The 17,863-nt window shown below is 41.9% G+C and overlaps 1 protein-coding gene across 1 annotated transcript in view; it reads left to right on the top strand.

The window, feature by feature from the left end:
* LOC107383082 (cadherin-12) overlaps positions 1-17,863 on the top strand; it is a 186,511-nt gene that overhangs the window by 146,690 nt on the left and 21,958 nt on the right. Inside the window, exons 7-8 of the mRNA XM_015955509.3 lie at positions 4,317-4,570; positions 11,653-11,789. Of these exons, the coding sequence (XP_015810995.3) occupies positions 4,317-4,570; positions 11,653-11,789 (391 nt within the window). The remainder of the gene's footprint in view (positions 1-4,316; positions 4,571-11,652; positions 11,790-17,863) is intronic.

The raw sequence follows: 17,863 nt of genomic DNA, 5'->3' as shown, positions 1-17,863 counted from the left end.
ATGCACATCTACTACTATTATTATGGTAGCCAAAGCTAACTAAGATTTGCACTAAAGTTAGCCATAAATATAATTTTACAGCTACTCAGCACATATTCTATAGTGGCAGAATTTCATTCTCAACACATTAGAAGTGTGACAATACATCGATCTACATCAGTACATTGATTCATCAATCTAAAGCGCAAAGATCGATTGAATAAAACTGTATCAAACCTGCTTTTATTTTGAACGTATCTTTATTTTATTTGCATATTGATCGGTGGATTCTACATCAAAACAAACATGGTATTATGACTGACTCTGAGATATTGACATTGAATCCCAATCCAATGTATCGCACCTCTGGAACGAGCTGCCGGAGGACCTCAGGGCCGCCGAGAAGGTTCATGTTCTTAAGTCCAGGTTCAAGACCCACCTATTTAGGTTAGCTTTTATCTAATTATTAACTATAGTTTTATTTCTCGTTTTACATGATTATATTTTATTGCTTGCTTAGCATGTTTTATATGATTATATTTTAGCACTGCTTCATTATTTAATATTATTATTTTACTGTCTATATGATTTTATTTATTACTTATTTCATTACTTTTGTCACTTATATTAGCTCTTTTATTTTCATATTTTTACTCATCTCAATCCAGTGTTTCATCTGTAGGGGCCCTCTGCCCCGGGGGCGGTGGTCGACTGTAGCTTCCTGGGCGCTCTATAGGTAGTGTTTAAGTGGAGGTGGGTGTCTATGCTCCCCCTCCTGTGAGCGCCCTGACTGACCCCGGGTTTCCACGGGAGCCGTCAGCAGCACGTTACTGCAGCAGCACGTCTTGCTCGCGTAAGCTGCTGCTTGGCCCTTCCCACGAGACGCGAAGCAGAAGGGGAGCAGCTGTCACCGACCGAGCACGAAGTCACACGAGTGACTTCGTCAGTAAACACAACAACAAGCAGGAGAAAACTACAACATGGTTTGTGTTTTATGTTCTGTCCGTTTTATAATCGCCAATACGGACCTGAAAAACAAAGGAGACCGCTAGCTAGGTGATAACTTCTCACGGGGCCGCACAGTTAGTAACCTTTTTTAAAGTAAAGCAACCGGAAGGCAGTACGTTCTTTATTCTGAAAATCTCGGTAGCTTCTCTCCATTTCCGCGTCCGATTTCCTGTCTTTCCTTCCCCAAAAATGTCGAACTTGACCCGTTTCAGAGGCGTCGCTCGTAGAAAATAGAACCGGCGCGTAAAGGCCGCGACATGCTGCTCCTGAGACGCGGCCGACTCGCGCTGCTGACGGCTGCCGACGGCTCCAGTGGAAAAGGTTCTGTTGACCACTGCGGTTCCTATCAGCAGCTATGACATGCTGCTGCAGCAACGTGCTGCTGACGGCTCCTGTGGAAAGCCGGGGTTAGTGTGGAAGACGTGATGCCGCCGGGGCAGACGGCTCCTCTGATGGTGTTTCCTTGCCTTACCTTACTTGGCTCATCTGGACTCAGCCGAATATTAATGTTTACTGGTGTGTGTGTGTGTGTGTGTGTGTGTGTGTGTGTGTGTGTGTGTGTGTGTTTGCTGTTTTTTAGACTGTTATGGGAATTTGTTGTATTTTTTTAAAGCACTTTGAGTCGCACTTTGCTTGAAAAGCGCTTTATAAATAAAATCTGATTGATTGGTTGATTGAATGATTGATTGATCTAATATCGTATCATGATCACACGTGATTCACATCCCTACAACTCATATTGAGCTCTACTCACTCAATGTTGCAACATGGAACACATTTTGCTAATTTGTAGTTAAACATTTGCGGTGTTACTAGCTAAGAGTCATCTCCAACACATTATGTGAGCACTAGCTGATTATTAAAACCTTCCCCTTAGCTCTTGGAGCCATACATATCTGTTTGTCTGCAAAATGTTTGCTTAACCTTGAACGTTTGCCGGGATGTTGTGTTTGGAGAAGATTCTTCTCAGAGCCTCCTGCCACATGTGGGATGATGATGATTTTGCTCTTGTTGTCCTTGCAGTCAGAAGTGAAGTGAAACCGTAGAGGGTGAGATGGTTTTCAGAAAGGTAGAGTCGGAGCCAGTTGTCTTATAAAAAAGCGCGGGGGTCTTTATTACAGACAATCAAACTGCCAACTTCAACACATACAGACAGTGTAAAGCCCCCGAACTAGAACTGAGGTTTGTTTTTATGCAGCTCTGGCATGTGCACAAGGCGTGCACCAGCATTAACATTTTAAACCTGGCAGTTTGGGGCTCAGATATGGCGTCATTACGGGCGACCCAAGTCTTTGACATTAAGTTGGACTTTTCCACCTGATAACAAATTAAACTTTGTTAATTTGGCAGTTGTAGTAAAAGTCTGGATCACTGATCGTTGACTTTTCTGATGAACAGTTCACGTTATCAAATGTACTTTAGCTTTGCTTAGAATAAACTGCACAAACAATTCCTTCGCAGTCCTTGGAAAAACAGCACTCGAACATTGACTGAAGACAAACAGGCTTTTAAACCAAAGCTTCACAATCACAAAGATTCAGTTCTATACTCTTGAACTTTTGACCGTTACGACCACTTCAAAACCAGAGAAGTCCAGTTTCCTTCATTCAAACATTTAGATCAGTCTAACTTAAGAAGGCCACCAGAGCCAACTGAGTTTAAAAGTATCCAACATGGCAGTTTTACAGCTTTTATGCCAAAGGCCTACATGGTAACAGCCTGGTCTTTCACAACATATACCCTTAGGGATTGAGATTCTCAAGAATGTATCAAAATGACTAAAATGTTGTCTTATCTCAACATGAGATCAATGAAGGATGACAGGTGGTTCCTACAAGGACAGCTGAGCTAAGCTGGTTTTGAATGAACCTCTCCAAATGAGAAGTGTTTGATTACGTATTGATGGCTCTTTTGCAGTCTGACTCACTCCTCAAGCACACAGAGTTTCTTTTTCGATGCTGATATCCAGGAAATTAAATGAACAAGCACGAAGTTCAGTAAACTGGAATAATAACTCCTAACCGACTTGCTGTTTTGTCAATCAAACTCGACTGTATCAATCAACTTTTCAATAATGGCACACATTAAATTCAGTTTAGACACCAGACTCCTGGTTTGTCTTCCGTAAGTGTTGTCACTTCTTGGGGGATATTGAAGGGGACAGAGTGTATTTCCTGTTAAAGGATCGTATAACTGCGCCCTGCCGGTTGCATCTGCTGCGCAATCAAACCAATCACGGCGGCTGATGGTCAGTGATTGCCTTCAGATTGGCTTGCCTTCACACGGCCCTCTTTATTTCTTCTCTTTACGAACACCTGCTGTGGGTGCCAGGCTGTGATGCCATGGCGACAGAAGGCCCGGGAAGCATCTGCTTTCACTCTCGAATCACAACTTCACAGTCTTGGTTCATTTTTAGTGATTGGACTCTAATTATATCGGTAATTCATGCGTATTTAATTTGGGCTGAAAACTGGTCATATTTATCCTCCATCCTAAAAATACATTATTTTACCCATCATCCTCTAGCGGACCACCGTTCTAACAGCCTCTTCTCATACTCACATTTTGAAACACTATTACCAGCTGTTATTCACTTGCTGTCTTCTGTAAAAAATATGCCAAAAACCCCAAGTCCTGGGGCAGGGAGATAGCATTGCTGCCATAGTGGTTACATGTTAGTCAATTTGAAATACACCGAAAGGAATGTCTCTCATGTGACTCCAGGCCAGCAGAGCGTGACCAGCTGCAAGCTTGCCAAGTCTGGCTGGTCACACATGACGGGGCAGCAGACAGGCAGAGGCATGAACACGGGTGTCATCGCTGTCAGATGTGTACACCTCAGCTGTAGAAGAGTGGAGGAGGCTGATTCCTTCCCTTGCTTTTGACTAATTGACCCTGAGCTGGCATGTCAGAAGCTTGAGGGGGAAGCAACATACAGAAGGAACTCCAAAGCTCTTATTTGGAAAACTCGTGTAAGTAAGGTGAAGTACCGCTGAACCAGGAAACTGCTGGTTAGCCTTTTTCATCTTCGAAGGAGGGGAATCTTTTTTTTTATCTGTAAGCCTTCAGTTCTGCTGCTCGGATCACAAGAACACGGCTGTTTGACTAGGCGCAGGCAGATGCTGACAAACGATAGCAGCTATTCATGCTTGAAAGTAGCAGAAAGCCAAAAATTAACTGAGGACACATCGCTGTCAGGACTGAAGACGATAATGAACACCACGGCAAGCACAAATTAGAGCTGAACTGTCTGCAAACTTTTCATCCTTTGGAGGTAAGTTGTGGATGAACTTTTGTTGTTGTAACTGCTGTCTGTTTTCTTTTTGTAGCCCCTGGACTACGAAGGCAAGAAGATCTACACCTTCAAGGTAGAAGCCGCAAACGCTCATTTGGATCCACGCTTTCAGAGCTTTGGGGCCTTCAAAGACACAGCAACAGTGAAGATTAACGTTTTGGATGTGGATGAGCCCCCGGTGTTCAATAAGCCCTCCTATGTGATGGATGTGTACGAGGACACGCCCGCGGGGACCATCATTGGAGCGGTGACGGCTCAGGATTTAGATGCTAGCAGCAGCCCAGTCAGGTAAACCTAAAGTGTTCTTTCTAAGAGTCTCTGGTTTTGTATTTTGTTTTACTTGAATGTCTAATTTGAAGTATAAAACGATGAATGTGAAAGTCTTGGTCTTTTTTCCCTACATGCTGACTGTAATGCATGTAGAAAGCATGTAAGTGTGATGACAAGTTAGGTTTAGTGCCAGCTCACCACTTTAATGTTTTAGTTTCAGAGGTATTTATTTTAAATGTTCCTATGCAAGCTTTTAGAAAATATATAGATGCATTATATTGCATAAGTAGTGATGAACCCTTTAATAACACTTACACATTGTCAGTAACTGGACCACTTTTTAAATTCCCATTATTTTAGTTAAAACTGAATGTAGATAAAACCTTTGACGATAAATGATGTAAACATAGAAAAACTGAGTAAGTGCAGCCAGTGATGGAAGGCTTTAGCTCTCTATTACATTCATCAATTTCTCCAGTCTTTATTCATCAGTGTCATCAGGGCTCTAACTGTGAGAGTTTTGTCATCTTTAATCATCAAATTGAGGTCTAATCAATCTGTGCAGAACATCTGTCATGCAAAATCCTTCTAGTGTCATCCGCTGGCAGGTCAGCCATTGTTGGCGACACGGTGCAACATGGAGGGAATGTTGTAGCTGCATTAGTGGCCTTTTTACGGATGCTGAAATCGAACATGTGCACTCATGAAGGTGAACAAACTATCTTACATGTTTAGTTAGAAAAGTTGCCTTGGGTTACGCATGTAGACTAGTTTGATTTCAAAAACACATTTAGGGATGACATTTAATCTGTAGATTAGATTTTTTTACACTTCTCCATGAAACTTAGAGGTAGAGTAGAAATTAAACCTCAAAACTAAACTTCAGAGAACCTTAAATCATCTAAAGGCCACAGGTCCATCTAGAAGCTATCAAACATTGAAAAGAGCATTCAGTCTCAGTTTTGAAGATGCAACAGACCACAGATGCAATTGAAGTCAATCAGTTTTGCTGAGGAAGTTTAACAGAAAACCTCGGACAGAGAGAGACAACAGGTTAAAGAAGCCAAGAGTCTGTTTAGGTGCAGACTTTGTCAAAGAAATGTGAAGACGTTTGGGAAAGTAGGAAGTTTGCAGCAACATTTGGAAGTTCAAGCTGCTCAAAAATTAGAGTGGGTGACGTCATCAAACTCAAAGTTGCAAATTCAATGGAAAAAGCTTCAAATGTGATAGGAATTAACACAGGAGTGTGTGAAAACCATTGCAGGTATAAAAAAACCTGACCAGTAACACAAAGTTCAACTTCCTGTGACCGATTTAATCATCAAATGATGCTCCTATTGTGAAATGTACATAGAGGGTGGAGCTTTGATAATTATTTTCTCAAAATCTTGTTAAATCTAAAATGACAAATTTAGAAAACAAATTAGCTTAAAACATTTTTTTCATGCCTCTTAATGACAGTCTAACAGTAGAGCTATAAATATATTGTGAGGATAAAAAACGTAAAAAAGTAATAAAGTTCTCTCACATTGGTCTAAAATCCTCCAGCAATAACATGTTTTGGACTGAAAGCAACTACCATACGGTTGTCGGTCTCAACGTACCGCTGCACTTCCCTGGGTCCTCCACTCATGTATTTCGCAACAGAACACCAGTGTGAGAAGTTCTCCGCTCAGTAATATCAGAGAAAGAGAAACAGCCGGCTGCTACCACTCCAACTTTAGGACAAACTACCAGAGTCACGGACAGCAAACCTAGAAGACGGAAACTGGTGTTTAGCGCTATCTTGTTTCCTCTGGAAATGCGGGTGTTCCAGCATAAGCATCTCAGGGAAGATACCCGAGGGGAGGGGTGAGTGCTCTGTGACCATGTTAGCATTCAAAACCCAGCTTATTCTGTAGATTTGCTAGCCTGGCTAGCTATGCCAACGCTTCCTTATGGGAATCAAAGGGCCTCGTAACGCTCTCATTCAAATAACCCCACATCCGGAGAATTTTAACAAGGCCAATCAGCACTGAGCTTCGTACGTCGCACGCTGCAACGTTCATTTTCTTATAAACAAAGATGACGTCTGAAGCGAAGTTCGCTGCGGCTCTTTCCGCTGTTCTAAAAGACTTGAACATGTCTATAGAACCACAAGAAGAAGCCCTAAAAGCCTTTCTTCTATAGGAAGATGTTTGCACCGTCGCCAGACGCCTTCTTTGACTACAGCTAAAAAACAACAGCGTCGCTCGATACAGTCGTCCTTTCCAACTTATTTCTGATTGGTTATTTTTGAGCTGGCTAGTCCCGCCCCTCATGGTGCTCCCTGCCTCTGAGTATCCAGACTCGTTGTCTATGTAGAGTAGACAGGCAGGCCAGGATACAGATTCGCTGCTGCAGCTTTGATGTAAGTGAGGGTTGTTACTTTTATTAACTCATTCGCTGCCAGCGTTTCTCGCCATTTTTACTGGTTTTTTAAGAGTCACAGAACGTTGCGCGCTAGGATGATGTCGACGCCAAAACAACCAAAACAAAGCGGAGACTCACCTCTTACATCAGGAAGAATCCACGTGTTTCAAGCGTTATCCAATCTTTCATAATCCTTTGTTGAATTGTGATCGGCAGAAGCTTTTCCGGTTCGCGCCTCACCTTTTTTTACAGGAATGGCCCAAAACGATCTCCTAACACGTGGATGTTCTGCTTCCTGATCACGTGACGTGTGACGTATGCAGATGAAGATCGGCTTTAGAGCTGAGATGTTTGTTCTCACGGTGCGGGGGCTCGTCCGACGCCCACACAGTAAAAAAATGCAAATGACGACTTTAGTCGTCATTGGTAGTGAATGAGTTAATGCCACACTCAGTTTTCCTAATTGTTGCAAAAACTGAGGAATCACAGATCGATAGTAATAATAATAAACTTCAACTAATGCACTTCATTTCATCACAGCCCTGCTGCGCTCTCATTGGTGATTATCTTAAGGGAATTTCAACATCATCGTTTGGTTTTGTCCAACTCCAGATTGAAACTCATAGCCTTTTGTTCCTCCTGGGTCTCTGTCTTCATTGAGCCCATTTAGAAGCACAAACATGCTAAATGATTTTTATCGTGATTTTTATCTTGAGAGGCGCTATAAAAATGATTTCTTCTTCTTCTTCCTCCTCTACTTCTTCTTCTTCTTCTTCTTCTTCTTCTTCTTCTTCTTCTTCTTCTTCTTCAAATGGCTAACTCCATTTCTTTACCATAAAATGTTTGTACAACTTTTCTCAGTTGTAGATAACAATAGCCGTTCTTTACGAAGACAAAGGAAAGTGCACCTTTAAAAATGTATGGGAAACCTTTCTAATATCTACTAGCCACTTTTATTGAGGCCGACTGCTTCGGAGTGATTTCTTCTTCCAAGTAAGAGTCACTAGTTTTATTTAAAGTGAAAAGGAAAGGGAAAACCCTGTTGCACGGCCAGCAGCTGATTTATTATAAATATTTAATTAGAAAAAAAAAACAAAAGAATAACAGAAGCAGACATTTGTTCGATGGAAAGCTAATGCCCTCTGCTCGGGCCGATCTCTTTGTCTCCAAACCTTTAAATATTCATCAGCTCAGAGGACATTGGTGCTTTGTGCATCTACAGAAAGTTGCCTTGCATTCTCCACTTCCAAGAAAAAAAAGAGACCAGATGACCTGTCATGCATAGAGAACCATGCTTTAAACTCAATTGATTCAGCTATTTAGCAACATATGTTTGTGTTAGCTTGGGGAAGAGAGCGGCATCATGAATACTGCATTGTTGGCTTATGTCACAGAGCTTCTTGAAGCTTAAATGTGTTTTAGAGGCTTGAAGTTTGGTCACATCTTTTACTAAAATACTGCAAATTAGAAAATATTGTGGCCATTCAAACAGTGCAGCAGCAGCGCCGTGCTCTCTAAAAATCAATAAGAAACAGAAACTTTCTCTTTTATAGAGATCACCTTGTGTGTGTGTGTGTGTGTGTGTGTGTGTGTGTGTGTGTGTGTGTGTGTGTGTGTGTGTGTGTGTGTTGTGCTGAAATTGAGGCAATTAACATCAATGTACTTCAACACAGGAGATAAGAGTAATTCATTTTCATGAACACAGCTGTCAGTAGAATAGTCTTAGTGTTACGGAGTCTCTTTAGATCTGGGATGTTTTTCCACAGCTGTTGATGAGCTTCATTTAATTAACTCAGACCAAAACAGGTTTCTAAATGTTCTCCGTCACGTGTGAACACATTTATTTATCTTGTTTTGTTTGAGATGCTGTGATTGAGCTGATAGCGGTTTGTTTATTTATTTATTCTTTTTTAATTTACTATTTATCAAACTTTTATCAACCAGGTAGGCAGGCTAACTAATGGGTAGCACATATTCAGTCCCTATATTTTTTAAATATTCACTGAATCAAAAATAACTAAAGAAATTTAAAAAGACGGTGAAACTCTAGGTTTAGAAAAGCCTGACAGATCTACGTCACACTGTCACTTAGCATTCATGGACTCGCCCATCTAGGCTCGCAACGAGGATGGTTGTTGTTTGTTTAGCACCCAGGAAACAGCAGAGAACGTCTCAGCTAGTAGAAGCTAACTGATAGCATTAGCAACTCCACCACACAGCAGAATTCCTTCAGGCTTGTGTTATTTGTGGAAACAAAACATCAACATTGTGGAGCAAAAGGTAGTGGTAGGATCACATTATTGTTATCCAATCAGAGGCGAGATGTCAACATATCAGGATATAAGGCTCCAAATCATGCCGTGTTCTGCCACTTTCTCCTTCAGCTGACTCCTGAGTGCTGATTGAGGCACTTCTGGATTTTTTTTCTTCCAAGTACGACTTACAAAGCTTCCGTTCCTAATAGAGACAACTGCAAATGTATTAATGAAACGAGGATTCAACAGGCTAAAGAACAAAGGTGACAGATCATGTTCTGCTCTGGCCCACAGACTCTTGACCTCTCTCCTCCTGAGCCTGAGATCAGTGGACTCAGTGGTCTCCTTTAACCCTCTGGAGGCAAGCAATGCAGATTTGCAACAGTTAAAACCTACCTACCTGGTTACTCCACATTCATTTCATGAGCATTTTTTAACTCAGAAGTACCCCTGAATGCCTTAGTTGTTCACCCTTTTATCAAAACTTATTTTGAGCCTGAGAGGGTTAAAAAGCAGCTGAAGACTCACCTGTTCAGGTTTTGGTGGGACCTTCATTACCACCCTCTCCTTATTCTGCGCTTTCTCTGATCCACAGATTTCCATCTTCCCTACTCATTTCTCTTTCCCTTTTCTTACATTTGTTTTAACAGCAACTTATTTTCTCATTTTATGATTTTTTAAAATTTATTTTAATCTTTCTTCTTTTGGTTTTTGTGAAGTGCCTTGTGATTTTTATCTTGAGAGGCGCTACATATAAGATTGTTTTCTTTCTTCTCCTTTGCCTTTAATGCTTTAATATTAATAACACACATTTTTATGTCAATGTCAACTCACATTATATTTATTGTTGCCTCAAACTAATACAAAATGCAAAAAAAGTGTTTGTTTTTTTCCCCCTTGTAGTATGTCATTGATTTTGGCCACTAAGGCAAACTCAAACTAAGCCAAATGTGTCAAAAGCACATGGCATTGAGCAATATGCCCGCCAAATGAAGAAAAAAGTGTCTTGCCTCAAGGAAATATTACAACTCATTGATCTTTTGAACTCTTGATGGGAGTTTGGCTGCAATATTTATCAAAGAGATTCAACCTAAACTCGTTCGACACGTTCATGTTCACTTCAAGGCTGCATGTAAGAGAGTCGGTGAGTTAAATCCAAACTGAAAAAACATATTTGTGCTCTTTTCTTTTTTTTCTTTTTTTTTTTTACAGAAGGGTTTTGTTGTTCTCATTACTCCAAAAAGACCAGAGGGGCTTTAAGAGCCGCGGGTCTGTTTCTGTTAATAACCGAGTCAAGTCCAGTTTTAGAATCTGAAGAGCAGAAAACATCGTGTGATAAATATTCATGTGCGATTGTCTTTCAAGATCAAATAGTTCGCCACTAGAAAGAAAAAAAATAAAATTGAAAAGGAAAAGTGCCAGAGTGGTGGTGGAAAGAGGCGACTCTTTCAGGGAAAGTCCAAACTCAACCCCATGAGAAATCACGGATCTGCTCTGTGGATGCGCCCACGGGCAAGTCGTCAAATTTCCCAACCTGTGACCTCGTAGTGAAGGGGAATAAAATATGTCTTTCTCCTGATGGAATTCCATCGACGATTGTAAAATTATTAATGAAAAACAGCTTTTTTAAGATCAAATAGCATGGAGTGATGAATGGCGCTGTCACCGGCATGTGGTTGGGTTTCTGATTTTTGCATTTTAATAATTTGCATTCAGAGCAGCTCAGTGAGACCAATGATGTCTTTTTCCAATTAAAAATAAAAATAAATAAAACGTCAGACCTGCTGCTCTCAGATACCAAACTAAGACTTGTTGTCTTTGTTGTTCATTGGCTACGAGAGATTGATACACTTTCAACAGTGGCTAAAATTCATTTATGTTCCACGGAAAACCATTAGCTCAGCATGGCCAAATGTCTGCTCCATTACTAGATTGGAATGTATGTGCAATCCTCAGCACATTTTCTGGAAATGACCATTCAGAATGAGTAATGAAGACTGCTCCAACATCATATTACATCTAACTCATATACATGGGGCAGCAGTAGCTCAACAGGTTGAGCGGGTTGTCCAGTAATCGGAAGGTTGCAGGCTCGATCCCGGCTCCGGACAGAGAATTCTGCTGTTGTGTCCTTGGGCAAGACACTTAACCCACCTTGCCTGCTGGTGGTGGTTGGAGGGACTGGTGGCGCCTGTGCTCTGCAGCCTCGCCTCTGTCAGTGCGCACCAGGGCAGCTGTGGCTACATTGTTGCTCATCACCATCAGTGTGTGAATGTGTGCGTGAATGGATGAATGATACACTGTAGTGTAAAGCGCTTTGGAGTCCTTACTCTGAGAGGCTCTATACAAGTGCCGGTCATTTATCATTTATATGAGCCCGGAGGGAGAATCGTTGGGGTCTCAATCTTTGGTTTATGTTGAAAATGAACGTTGTTAAATAAGCACTTTCTTTAGGTATTCCATTGACTGGAAGAGCGACTTGGACAGCAACTTTGACATCGATCCCGTGGAGGGCACCATCTCCACCAACGAGCTGCTCGACAGAGAGAACATCGCCCAGCACAACATCTCCATTGTGGCAACCAAGCTCAGTAAGTATGACTATGAGATCAATTGTAATTCATAAAGGTGTCGTTGACCTTCCCCCACCATAATCTGTGTGAAGGATTTAACACACTTTTACTCAAGTCAATACTCAATCCCATTTTCCGGGAAAGGTTTATAGGCAACTATAAACCGTGATGGCTCTCCTGGAGGGTTGTATCTTCAGGACATTGTCTCCTCCCGCATACTTGCCTGAACGCTGTTTTCGTCTTTAACGGTCTTTTTTAATACTCTTGATGACATTGGCATTGGAGGGAGGCTTTTCTTTCCCGAGTCAACTTTTACTTACACCGCAGTAAAAAATGAGTTTTACAGTGAGCAGATGCAGCCTGCCGGGAGCCAATATAGAGCAAGATGGAACCGAACGCTGTGGCTTTAAGACGTGTCATCAAACTAATAATGTTTATTATGAAGGAACTAGAGCAAATTTCCGCATAAATAAGTAAATCCATCGTCATCAAGTCATCAAATCTCCTAAGAACCGTCAAAGCCATTATCCCAGAGGCAGGCTGGCGCTCAATCAAAATTACACACGCCGTATATTCATTAGGACAGACTGTGAAATATGGCCTGTTAAAACTTGAATCATTGTCGCCTTGGAAACTGATATTACTCACTTCCCCTCAAGGTCACATTGGTGACATTCTAATTGTGTTTTCGGTGTGTGTGCGCTTCATTGTGTGGGTTTTATGCATTAAGTGCCACAAAATTAGAAAGAGAGCATGCAGCGTGGATAAAGGAGGAGCAGGAGCCAGATGGGACTTTTATAAGGCCGATGCATGTTCGCTCCGTCATACTCGATGAAGGAATCAGGGAGTATTTCTGCTCGTTTTCCATCTTTATACGGTTGTCTTATCATCCCCTCCATTGCCGGTCTTGGGTCAAACAACACCAGCACCACCTTCTCAGGGGAACAATGTTTTGACAATTTTTACTCATCAATAAAAAAGAGTAAGAAGTTGTTTAAGAACAACTGCCAGGCTTGAGCAGAAAGAGTAGATGAAGCCAGCAGCACGGAGTTTGAGTCCCAACTTGAGTTCAAATGTGCCTCTGACCTTGAGTTGGTTTTGGCAGAACTTTGCGTTCTGGGTATTGAATGATTATTATGGCTCTTCTGTGCTGTGCTCCATTGTCATCACTGGGATTGTGTCTGTCTATTATTGGAGTTTTAAACCATGAAGTGCTGAAGCTAAGACACCTTCAGTGCTCACACAAATAATGCATTTGTTGAGGAGAGGTCATGCAGGAACATCAAGCCTGGCTCTCACAGGGCTGCCACAATGAGCAGCATCGGCCAGGAAGTATCTAAAGTGTCTCAAACCAGTTGTGAGGGTTCTCAGCTTCTTTGTGGAAGTTGCAGGGCCTCTTGTGGGGTTTTGGAAAAAAAAATTGCAAGACAAATATGGTCTTAAGGAACCCTTTTTTATATTTATTTATTTTTACGTTTGAAAGTTTGACGTATATGAAACAACTTTGGAAGGGGTTGGCAGTCAAATAGCCAAATTATAAATCACAAGAGACCACACATAGTGATAAAAATAAAATAAAAACACAGATAAACCAGCTTTGGTCTTACATTGTGTGCTGTGCAGCAAATAGTACACACTATAGAAAAACCACGTTCACTCAGGGAATTTTCCCGCTCAGACAGGAAATTTCATGACATAAAATGTGACTTCAAAGTAATCAAACACGGCGAAGGAGGAGCGTGCTTTACACGTCCTTGACCCCACTTTCTGATTGGCTACACATTGCATTGAGTCAGGCCAAGACAATCCAACATGCTTGGAAGCCTAGCTTTTTGATTAGAGTGGTCCTGATGTCCTTAATAACAAACCAAAGTGTTCACACATGGTAACACACCACACATGGTAGGACTATCTGATAAGATTATCTTTAGAGCCATTTGGGGTAATCATGCACATCCTTAAGATAGTGATGATCCAGCAGTGTGCATCAACTTAAGGTCAGCAAGTGTAGATTTCTTTGTTTGTTATGTTAATGACATGGGAGCTCCACTTTTCCACACAATGGAAGCATCAGTGGTACTTCATGGAAAACCTGGATGGCTGGAAACTTTCTACAGCTGATTGAAGATAAGACTGAGATCCTCTTTTGCGCCCCAGACAAGCTGGTTCCTAAAGTCAGAGACTCTCTTGGTCAGCTTGCTTCTCCCACCAAACCCTCTGTTAGGAATCTTGGTGTGACCTTTGACCCAGCTCTCACCCTGGATTCTCATGTCAGTTCTCTCGTTCGCTCTTCCTTCTTCCATCTCAGGAACATTGCTAAGCTGAGTCCCATTCTGTCCCACTCTGAACTTGAGACAGTTCTCCACACCTTCATCTCCTCACACTTAGACTACTGTAACTCTCTTTTCACGTGTCTGAGCAGAACCTCCCTGAACGTCTACAGGTGGTTCAGAACGCCTGTGCTCGGCTTCTGACCAAGTCCTCCAAACACACCCACATCACCCCGCTTCTCCTCCAGCTTCACTGGCTGCCAGTCAACTTCAGGGTTCATTTCAAGATCCTGGTTCTGGTCTATAGGGCCTTACATGGACAAGCACCATCTTACATTGGTGATCTTCTTAGTCCCTACACCCCCAGCAGGTCCCTGAGGTCCAGTGACCAAAGCCTACTGGTTGTGCAGCACCAGGCTAAAGACCAAAGGTGACAGATCAGTTGCTGCTGTGGCCCCCAGACTCTGAAACCCTCTCCCCCTGAGCCTGAGATCAGTGGACTCAGTGGTCTCCTTTAAAAAGCAGCTGAAGACTCACTTGTTCAAGCTTTGATGTGACCTTCATCACCACCCTCTCCTTATTCTGCTCTTTCTACCAACCCTGCCTTTCCCAGGATCCACTGATTTCCCTCTTTCCTATTCATGCTCTCTTTCCCTTTCCTTACATTTTAAATCACCCTTTTTACTCGTTTTTAACTATATATTTTTATTTTTTAAATCTTTTTTATATGAATTTTTTTGCCATGAAGCACCTCAGGATTTTTCTCTTGAGAGGCAATACATAAACTATCGTTTTCTTTCTTTCCTTTCTTTTCATCATTTTCATAAGAATGTGAATAAACACAATTTGTCAAATGGAGAAAAAAATATTTGGAGGAAAGCCTGTCCATCATCATCATCATCATCATCATCATCATCGTCATCATCATCATCATGTTCATCATCATCATCGTCATCATCATCATCATGATCATCATCGTCATCGTCATCATCATCATCGTCATCATCATCATCATCATCATCATGATCGTCATCATCATCATCATGTTCATCATCATCATCATGTTCATCATCGTCATCATCATCATGTTCATCATCATCATCATGTTCATCATCGTCATCATCATCATCATCATCATCATCATCATCGTCATCATCATCATCATGATCATCATCGTCATGTTCATCATCATCATCATCATCATGTTCATCATCATCATCATGTTCATCATCGTCATCATCATCGTCATCATCATCATCGTCATCATCATCATCATGATCATCATCGTCATGTTCATCATCATCATCATGTTCATCATCGTCATCATCATCATCGTCATCATCATCATCATCATCATGTTCATCATCGTCATCATCATCATCATCATCATCGTCATCATCATCATCATCGTCATCATCATCATCATCATCATCATCATCGTCATCATCATCATCGTCATCATCATCGTCATCATCATCATGTTCATCATCGTTATCATCATCATCATCATGTTCATCATCGTCGTCATCATCATCATCATGATCATCATCATCATCGTCGTCGTCGTCGTCATCATCATCATCGTCGTCGCCATCATCATCATCAGCATCATCATCATCGTCATCATCATCATCATCGCTATCGTCATCATCATGATCATCATCATCATGATCATCATCATCATCATCATCATCATCATCGTCGTTGCCATCATCATCATCAGCACCATCATCATCGTCGTCATCATCAGCATCATCATCATCGTCATCATCATCATCATCATCATCATCGCCATCATCATCATCGTCATCATCATCGTCATCATCATCATCGTCATCATCATCATCACCATCATCATCATCGTTATCATCATCATCACCATCATCGTCATCAGCATCATCATTGTCATCATCATCGTCATCATCATCATCATCATCCTCAGCATCGTCATCATCATCATTGTCATCATCAGCATCAGCAGCAGCAGCATCAATATTAATGAGCAGATTTCTTGCAAAGGTGCCATTGGTGGGTTAGGATCAAGGGAAGTTGAGAAGTAGGCGTTGACCAATGATGACACTGATGCCGAAACCCAACTGAATATTTTTGGACTTTCCTGCAAGTCCAGCCAGTCAGCCCACTCAAGCGCTGCTTTAGGGCTTTCCCGCAGAGTCAGTTGCCACCACACAGCTGTTTTTAATCATCGCCAAGTTGTTCCAGATCTCTCATTTCACCTTTCTCCTACTGTTTTTATCATGTACAAACTCACATCTGTCAGACCGCATTCCCTTTCCACCACAACGACAGACACTCAGCTGAACCTCAGAGATCAGTCCAGTCATCTCTAAACACTGCAGTCCTGCAGCAAAAACAGAAACAGAGCAGCGTGGGCGCAGCTTTCCTGGCGTCCGAGGCACAGCAGACAGCTGAAGGCACGCCGAGCACGAGCACAGGCTGGATTAACGGCTCGCCCTTCGGGCTTTCAAACCCAGCGGCAATTTTTCGAGAGTCAACGCGGCCGAGAAGATCTATTAAAGGCAATAATAACCTTGGCAGCAGGCAATTATGGCACGCGCTTCCTCTCAATTTACAGCGAATGAATTTGGTTTCACACTTTTCCTGGAATTTTTCTTATGCCTAATCTGCCTTTTTAAAGATTAACATCCACATGCAATCTTCTATTTGTGCTTGATTGCTTGTAAAAATTGGAATTATTTAATTAAAATGTGCTTAATTTTAAAAAGAGGCAACGTGCAGGAATGGATCAGTGAGGGCAGACAACTTTATTGGCAACTTTTAAAGCATTTTGAAGCAAAGCTGGATTCAGATTATTCACATAAATGAAAGCAGCATGAGCTAAAGTGCTGATGCAAGTCAGATTTGAATATAACCACTGTACCATTGCTCCATCTAGTGGGGTGAATGATATATCACCCATAACATTTATGAGAATGTGAAATGAGGGGAGGCACTTAAGCATCCCAGCACCCATAAGCATCTGAATGCTGTAGAAGGATGTGAGGACCTTTTTCATGACAGACTTGGAGTATTTTTGCAGGACGAGCATAAATGTTGGCAGTCAGGTCAGTGAAAGGCAGCAAATCCCATGCCTTGTGTCATGTCACAGTGGGAAGATTGCTTTTTCCATCAAGGTCAGGGACAGGTTACCAACTGAGCCGTGGCTGCTTTCTCCAATCCTTCAGAGATGACTACACAGACCCCCACCCTCCCTGGCTCCACACCCACACACCTCAGCAGCACGCACCTGTACACAACCAAGCACACATCGAGCCTCCCACTGCACAACAAAACCCTTTGGCCACATCAAATCCGTAAAGTTTAGCCCTCGCACAAAGAGAATATTTCCTCATTGCGTCCCTGCAGAGCGGCAACAACGCAACGAACAAACCTGAATTCAAGTTAGTCTCACTCGAGGGGGCTTTCACGCCATAATTACACTTGGCTGTGGATTTTACTGCTCAAACCAGAGTGGAAAAGGCTTGCTGGGAAAAAAATAAACTTCCTATATGCTGCCAAGTTTCATTTAAAAAGTGCATGTTTCCCATGCAATATTAGAGGTTTTATTACTAATTAGCATTCCCAGATGAATGACTCATAAAACATCTGGGTGCAGTTTATGTTCTGCTCATATCAGACATTATCCTGCATTAAAACAGGGTGACGTGAAGGGTGTGCATGTTTGTCAAGGACGCTCTGACTCTGAGCAGTCAGCCATCCCACTGTAACAGTGATACAATGCAGGCTTTGAGTTGCTATTAAGCCGTAGTGCTACGTATATCCAGATGGTGTCAGCGCTGTAAG

This window comes from Nothobranchius furzeri, chromosome 7 (genome assembly GCF_043380555.1).
Source record: "Nothobranchius furzeri strain GRZ-AD chromosome 7, NfurGRZ-RIMD1, whole genome shotgun sequence".
NCBI lineage: Eukaryota > Metazoa > Chordata > Actinopteri > Cyprinodontiformes > Nothobranchiidae > Nothobranchius > Nothobranchius furzeri.
This window is presented reverse-complemented; position numbering and strand designations above follow the sequence as displayed.